Raw genomic sequence first — 8,386 nt, 5'->3', positions numbered from 1 at the left:
ATTTCAGAACAAATAAAATTTTATGAACAATATTCTGATTGAATAGCATGTATCCCTACCAAACACAGATATTTCTAAAACAACAAAGAGCATACAATCCAAGGCTGTTATCCTGGCTTTGCATCAGTGTTGTCATGGAAAAACAAAAATGTCAAAATACTAATCTAAATTAGCAATAGTTTTCTTTTGGTGTGTTCTGCCTTGGCTCTTTCTGAGCTCCTGTATAATTAAATGATAAGATTAAATCACTCTCTGCCATAAGAGAATCTAGGTTAGTATTTAAAGGAGATAATTGTGTGGTTTTTTTTTTAAATAAATACTATTTTCTTCTTACAAAAGTTGACGTCACTATCACCTAAAGGAGAATAAGGAGCCACATTTCTTAAGTAGTAGACTGGATACGTCATGAGTAAAGAACTGGTTTTAAAAATACATTTACTGTTACATTTTCTGAAAACATTCTCTTATTTAATATTTTCCCACATATGTTCAGTTTTAAAAGTGAAAGATCCATAAATCTGTGTTACCTCATAAAATCTTTCTGTATATGTTAAGACTTTCCTAGGTCTCAAGAGAATGTTATAAATTAGTTACAGCATACTTAAGTTTGAATCTGTGTCTTTGATTGGTTGGTTTTAGAAGGAAAAAAAGTCTTCCATACTTTGGGTTAATTTTATTGGTATTATTTCTCTTCAGAGTTGCTACATTGCCAGCTAGGAGAGAGAAGAAATAAAGGTCAGGATTTACTTCCTTTTAGGTAGTAAACACATAGAGGCAATGAACCTAAATTTATGAAGCATTGATGATTACCTTAGGTACAGAACTTCTAGATTGTGAATTCCTTCTGGTAAGAGACTTGAGAATAATCTCATCTCCTGGAGATATTTAAGAAAGGAATAAATAGTCTGTATGATTTAGGTTTCAGATTGAATGCTTGCTACTTTAGTGAAAACTGAGGCTTAATGAGGATCTGAACTTATCACAGCAAACACCACAGAGAGATGACAATAGATCAAATCCAGTGTTGCTTAGAAATTTTATTAAAATTTCTTTTAAAATTTGTGTTTAACAGAGAGGCCAGGACTAAGAATTTTGCATTACTATTACTTGCATATTGAAGACTTTTGCCATTGATGTCTTTAGTTTTTAAAAGGACAGAGGATCCCTAAATCTTAACAAACTTAAATGTCTTTGATGTTAAAGCTTATTTTTGGTAACAAATAATTTTATTTTTAACACTTCAATCATAATAAAACAAAGCCTTCAGATAGAATAAAGAAACCTCTTGTGTATAATTACTCCAATTATTTCTGCCTAAATTATTATAAATTTTTGATCTTCTAATCATGTTTTTAATTATCTCCTCTAGGTTCTTATTTTCTATTGTTAAAACTGTCTACTCATATAATACTTCTATCGCATTTTACTTTTCCTCTACAGTACTAATCTGTAAGGTTTTTAGTTCTTTTTTTAATGTATCAGTAACTTTGCTTTTCCAAGTAATTCCAGCTGTAGCAGTTTTAATTTCTATCACCCAGTAAGTTTTTCAGATTTACATGTAAACCTGAATATTTAAAAGTTGAATTGCAAGAAAAAATACCACAGATTTATCTTAAGTATGTTTACTACTATAATTGAGGTATTGTTGCAAAGCCTTTTAGTTATTTTTTTATCTTCTTAGCCCTGCTTTGTAGCTATGATATAAGGTATATAACAATATATGTAAATCTTACACTATAGCTACAAGAAGAGAAATTAAGCACGTTTGCCATTTTCTTTAGTTTCTGTTTTTAACCACTGCACTATAAATCTTATACATTTAATCTATTACATGTTAATAGTTTCACTAAAGCATTGTATTCTGAAACCCGGTACTATAGATCAATCTGTAAACATATGCACTAAATATCATTAAATTGGACTTCATATAATGCTAAAATTGAAAGTATGTAATGAACAGCCTTCATAAAAAGATATAAAACAAAACCTCTTTCAGATGAAATAAGTTATAGTATATTCTAAAATTGTTTAACAAGAGATTTTGAAATTGCTACAGATGTAAAATAATTATGCATTTCAACATACATAGAAGTTGTAAATAAAGATAAAAGAAATATTAAAATACCTTTTTTTAATCTGTTGATAAAGGAAACCCAGAAACTTGTTGCTCTTATTCTTGCTTTCAAAAATCAGTGTAGACATTTGTTCATCTGTGACTTGAATGGCAATTGCATTTTTGTTTTGGATGGTAGAATCCAAGCTGTGTTAAGGAAGTTCTTTTTCTTCTTAGGGTACTAATCAATTGAATTTGACAAGCCACCTATGTAATTTTAAGTAGCAGAGTGGACGGTCTGCTCTGTGGGTTGTCTTTAATCCAGCAGAGAAAGCATTGTGGCTTTGCTCTGTCTGCCACATGGAGACGCTGGGTAACCAGCTGCAGCTGACCAGATTGTATACACAGGGCCCTAAATAGTGATTCCCTCTCTCAGTAGACTCAAGTTCAGCCCACATATTACGTCACCAAAAAAACTGCTGGAGACTGGAGTGGGGGGAAATCTCCTCCTTAGGATTTCCTCTCAGTGGCATGAAATAGGGGCGGGGGTGGTGGGAGCAGCAGGAGGCTGACTAGCTGGGAACAAGGAGAGACTGTGTGCAGGTTGAAGGAAGGGCACCATCTGGAAACAAACTATCATAGTTCAGCAAGCAATTATAAAACAAACATTGACTCTGCTGGCCAGAGCTTTTAAGTTAAAGACTGAAAGATTACTACTTACTTGCACTTAGAAGGAGTTGCAGGCTGATGAGTTTGATTTTTGTTAGATAGAGCAAGAGCTGCTCTTTGTCAAGAAGCAACCACTTAAACAGTATAATACTCTTAGAATTTTTAAACATTTTACTAAGTTTCCCTTTCAGAAGGTTTTGGTGCTGTGATATGCTTTATCTTACTGTGTAGTTTCTTAAAACTGTGCTTATATATAATTATCAAAAATAAGTGGAAATCTGTGTATAAAATTCTTCCAGGGGTTTAATACTTTTTAAACTTCACTGGTGTTACAGAACACCTCCTATAACATGACCCATTCTTGTTTGAATAAGGTCATTCTTGTTAGTTGATGTCTGTAATTTTTTTATGAGACTATAGTTTTTAATTTATTGAGGTATACATATTGATTAGAATGTATAAAGTGAACTATTATTAATAATAGTACAGACACTGACTTTTTTGGAACTTTTTTTAAATTTAGGTAACATTGATTTACAGTGTTTAGGGGAATAATTTCACCCTGCTGCAGATGTATGTTGTCACACCATCCCAGCCACCAAGGTATACCCCATAATGGTCCACTGTAGAAATTGGATTCCCTCACATTTTGCTTCTCACCTCCCACCTTCCCCCTCTAGTAGGCTCACTTCTCCATTCAGACTTCTAGGGTTTGTTTGGGTTTAGTTTTGTCTATTACTTTGTTTTATTTCTTTGTAGTCCACATGTGAGTGAGATCTCAGGTATGAGCCTTTCTCCTTCTGATTTATTTCCTTTAGCATAATCTCCAGTTCCATCCATGTTGTTGCAAATGGCAAGAGTTAATCTCTCTCTCTTTTTTTTTAATAGCTGAGAGTATTCTACTCTATATATACCACATCTTCTTAACCCACTCACCTGTTATTGGGCATTGAGGTTGTTTCCATAACCTGTGAATAGTGTTGCAGTAACCTAGAAGTACACACCTTTGTGTGCTTGCATTCTTTGAATAAATACCAAGGAGTGGAAATGCTGGATCACATGGTAGATGTTTTTAATATTTTGAGGAACCTCCATATTCTTTTCCATAGGAACTGAACTAGTTTATAGGCCACCAAAATTGTGCAAGTTTCATTTTTCTCTACGCCTTCACCAACATTTGTTGTTTCTAACTTTTTGATATAGGTCATTCTCACAGGTATGAGATAGTATCTCATTATGGTTTTGATGATTTTGCATTTCCCTGATGATAAGTGATGTTAAACATTTTTTCATAAGCCTGTTGTCCATCTATATGTCTTCTTTGGAGAAGTGCCTATTTATCTTTTCTGACCATTTTTTTTTATTTTATTTTTATATTCCCTATACAATTGCAACCCCCTTATTTTGACCCCAATCCCTCCCCTCCCCGCCCTCCATCCCTCATAGAGTGTCTCTGGTTCATAGTTGTTTGTTGATTGTGATTTTTACTTTCTTACAGTTATTCATTTTCCTGGTCCCTTATTTAAGTTTTCTAGATTCCTGCTATGAGTGAGACCATCCAGTATTTTTCTTTTTCTTTCTGGCTTACTTCGCTGAGCATGATCCCTTCCAGCGCCATCCATATTGCTGCAAATTGCATGTGTTTATCTTTTTTGAATGCTGAGTAATATTCCATGGTGTATATGTACCACATCTTCTTGATCCAGTCATCTATTTTTGGACATTTGGGTTGTTTCCAAAGCTTAGCTATTGTAAATAGTGCTGCTATAAACATAGGGGTGCAGGTGCTCTTTGGAGTTGATGTTTCTGTGTCCTTTGGGTAAATACCTAAGAGTGGAATTGCTGGATCATATGGAAGCTCTATGTTTAGTAGGTCCAGAAATCTCCACACAGCTCTCCATAGTGGTTGGACCAGTTTGCACTCCCACCAACAGTGCAGGAGAGTTCCTTTTTCTCCACACCCTCGCCAACATTTGTTGTTGCTAGTTTTTTTAATATGTGCCATTCTCACTGGTGTGAGATGGTATCTCATGGTAGTTTTGATTTGCATTTCCCTGATTACAAGTGATGTTGAACATTTTTTCATATGCCTGTTGACCATTTGCATTTCCTCTTCAGAGAAGTTTCTTTTTAGCTCTTCTGCCCATTTTTTGACAGAATTATTTTGGGTTATTTGTTTTTGTTTAGTTGGTATGAGTTCTTTATAGATTTTGGATATTAGCCCCTTGTCAGATATTTGATATGCAAATATTTTCTCCCATTTGGTCGGACATCTTTTCATTATAATGATAGTTTCTTTCACTATGCAGAAGCTTTTTCGTTTGATGTAGTCCCATTTGTTTATTTTACTTTTGTTTCCCTTGCTATCTCAGTCCAGTCCCCAAAGTCAATACTGAGCCCTGTGTCATGGAGTGATTTTCCTGTGTTTTCTTCTGTGTATTTTATGGTTTCAGGTCTTACATCTCAATGTTTAATCTCGTTTCCTTACATCTAGATCTTTAATCTATTTTGAGTTAATCTTCGTATTTTTTGTTTTTGTTTGTATTTTTGTTTCTTGGCATGTAGCTGTCCGGCTTTCCCAACATCATTTTTTGAAGAGACTTTCCTTTCTTCATTGTATATTTTTGGTTTCTTTATCATAGATTAACTGTCCATATAAGTGCAGGTTTATTTCCGAGCTTTCAATTCTATTCCATGATATGTTGTAATTTAAAAGCTAACATAACCCTGGACAGAATAGGGGAGAGAAAGAAAGTACCTATTCCGCACTGGTTCTGAAAGCTGAGATCAGTTACTTTAAATACTACTAATACTTCACTAATTGTGAAATTAGGGTGCCAAAAAAGAAATTAGTAACTGTTGATTACCAACTATGCTATTATTTTAATAAATTAAGAATTATTGATTGATTAACTAAAATACTGAGGAGACACAAATAGACATCTTGAGTAATTAGGTTTAGCTCATCAGTAATAAGGAATAAGTAGAATTTAAATCTAACTCCAAAGCATGTCACATTATTGTTCAGTGGATTATATAATTACTAATTATACCGCTGATAATTGCTGCTTCTGTATAAAACTTTTTGGGCTCCTACTTTCTGTCATACTATCTGCTCTCTTCAGTAGGGTAAATTTAAGTGTGTGCATTGCCTTTGGGAGAGAAACCAATGGAGGATGAGTGAAGCTGGACACAACTCTGGGTATTTTGAAGGAAGCAATAGCAATTACACTCAGATTAGGTTTGGAAAGAAGGGGATTCTTCTTTCTCTGCGATTAAAGGAAAAGGAATGAAGCTAAGGCTATAGTTTCATTTGGAGTTGGAATCATTTAAAAAAAGAAGTCGAGAATTTCTGAAGAAAATAAGTACTTATGATAAGAATCTATAAAGGCTGAAGGAATAATATAAAGGCTTACTGAATGGAAAAGGAATAATACTAAGATAACTAAAAGGATCACCATGCCAGCTTTTACATGGTATTAAACACCTATTGTCAAAACTACACAGGATTTTCATTTTCTTAGGGTACAAGATAGAGCAACTGCTTTAAATGAATGTGTATTATTGAACAGATAAAATATGAGAAAATGTAAACAAATCAAGATAATATAAAGTCATAAAAATTAACAAATGAACTGTTTGTCTGAGTTAATAACAGTGTAATAAAAAAACTGAGGCACATGTAAAACCTGAGGTTCAGGTCTCACTAACAGGTAACACAGCATGAAGATGTGTCCATTAACATCTGTGGACCTCAGATTTTTCATCTATAAAAAGGGGTTAGACTAGACAATTTCATAATTTCTTGGAATCACTGAAAACTTGACATTAAACTAGATATAAAATGTATTCAGGTAAGCAGAATGAGTCTACAACATTCAGGAGGGAAGAAATAGCATGAGAAAAAACAGGACTTATCTGGAAAGCAGCGAGTACATCATTTTCACTGAGACTTCATGGACAATGATGTAATGAGCTAAAGTAGGAAAGTGTATTTTTCTTCCCAACTATAGTTGTTGTATATGCTTTACATGCACATGGTAAATTCAGGAAATACTGTAAGATAAAGGACCTTGCATACCCAGTAGAACTCCAACTAAATTATTTTGGCAGTGGGTGTGGGGATATATTCTTTTTGTTGGTACAGAGAAATGAGGGAGGTGGGTTAAGTTCAATTTGTAGCCACATGAACTATTTCAGAAAGTTGGTTTTTAATCTTTAAATCAGGGTGTTTCTACCAGAGACAATTTTCAAAGCCATTACGACTCAGGTGATAGTAATTATCAAAACTGCATTTCGGAATTTAAAGAATTTCCTGCATTATACACAATTATCAATAGTTGGAGGCAAAGCCAGTTCAGGAACTTGGCTTTTTCTATTAGGGCTCAGGAGTGCTGGAGTTTCTAACTCCAGTCTCAAGCTATGCTTTAAAATGGTATCACAAAAAGACATTTACCGAAAAAAAAAATATTTACATGTCTGATCCCACCTCAATGACATCTAAGCTTCATGTTTTAACAAGATTGCAAAGTAATAACAGTATATTCTAAATACAGCATATAGTGAAATATTGGACTTAAGCTATAAATTCATTGCCCCTTCCCCTTTTGTCATACTCTTCAGGCTATAAGCAGGAAAACACTCATTTATCTCCCTTTGTTTCAGGTATCTATTTGTCAGATTTAACATACATCGATTCAGCATATCCATCAACTGGCAGCATTCTAGAAAATGAGCAAAGATCAAATTTAATGAATAATATCCTTCGAATAATTTCTGATTTACAGCAATCCTGTGAATATGGTGAGTACTGCACAGCTATTACCATGCTATGGTTCTGTTGATGTTCGTGGACACTTGCACATACAGGAAACATCAGTGTCTTATATCCATCCTAGCATAAAGGAAAATAATAGTAGCTTTATTTCCTGTCTAGTATTTAACATCTTTTTTCAGGGCCTGCCTTTAAGGAATTAGAGTATTTAAAATTTAAATTTTTAAGTTTTATCTTTTGCTCTTCTGCTATTTTGTAGTAACTATACTAACATAATTTGCAACATTGTTTTCTAGTATCTTCATCTCACTTGATCACTCTGATCTAGTAAATAAATCTTAAATTTTTTGGTTAGGAAAGGAGTTGAGGTCCTTGATTATAGCAACAGTTGGCTAACTTTTTTGAGTCTGTTATAGAGAAAATAACCAGTTTTTGTCCAATATTTATTTTATGGAAGCGTATGCAGAAAGAGCTTTAGCAAGTTCATATGATTAGAACACAGCTTGTTTTAATGTTTTTAAATGTTTGAATGCTTTCATTTTGATGGGGGAATAAAAATAGACTTGCTATATCATGTTTATGGTATTAAAAAGGTGAATTTACATTATTTAATAAATTTTAAATAAATTTGTCCTAAAGCCAATTTTACATACATAGGCTTCATGTATTCATTTATTTTTCCCTTTTTTTTAACTTAACACCAAATTGTAATGTTAAATTAATATTAAAAGAGATTTCTAAATAGGGGAAGAAAAACCATGTTAACAAATGGAGCCAGGCTTCTTTTAAAAAGAAGTTTAGAAAAAGAAACAAAACTGCCCTTACATCTTGCAATTAAATGAGGTTTCAATATGAATCACAATGAAGTCTCAGGCTTTTGTTTTTTTTTA

The 8,386-nt window shown here is 33.3% G+C and overlaps 1 protein-coding gene across 3 annotated transcripts in view; it reads left to right on the top strand.

Moving 5' to 3' along the window:
- The window catches only part of RALGPS2 (Ral GEF with PH domain and SH3 binding motif 2), a gene marked incomplete at both ends in the record, with an annotated part of 108,087 nt that overhangs the window by 67,481 nt on the left and 32,220 nt on the right, over nt 1–8,386 (top strand). For all 3 annotated transcript variants that reach the window (XM_084249109.1, XM_084249108.1, XM_084249107.1), the window contains one exon: nt 7,388–7,525. In XM_084249109.1, the coding sequence (XP_084105235.1) occupies nt 7,388–7,525 (138 nt within the window). The remainder of the gene's footprint in view (nt 1–7,387; nt 7,526–8,386) is intronic.

This window comes from Talpa europaea (assembly GCF_964194135.1).
Source record: "Talpa europaea genome assembly, chromosome: 12".
Lineage (NCBI taxonomy): Eukaryota > Metazoa > Chordata > Mammalia > Eulipotyphla > Talpidae > Talpa > Talpa europaea.
This window is presented reverse-complemented; position numbering and strand designations above follow the sequence as displayed.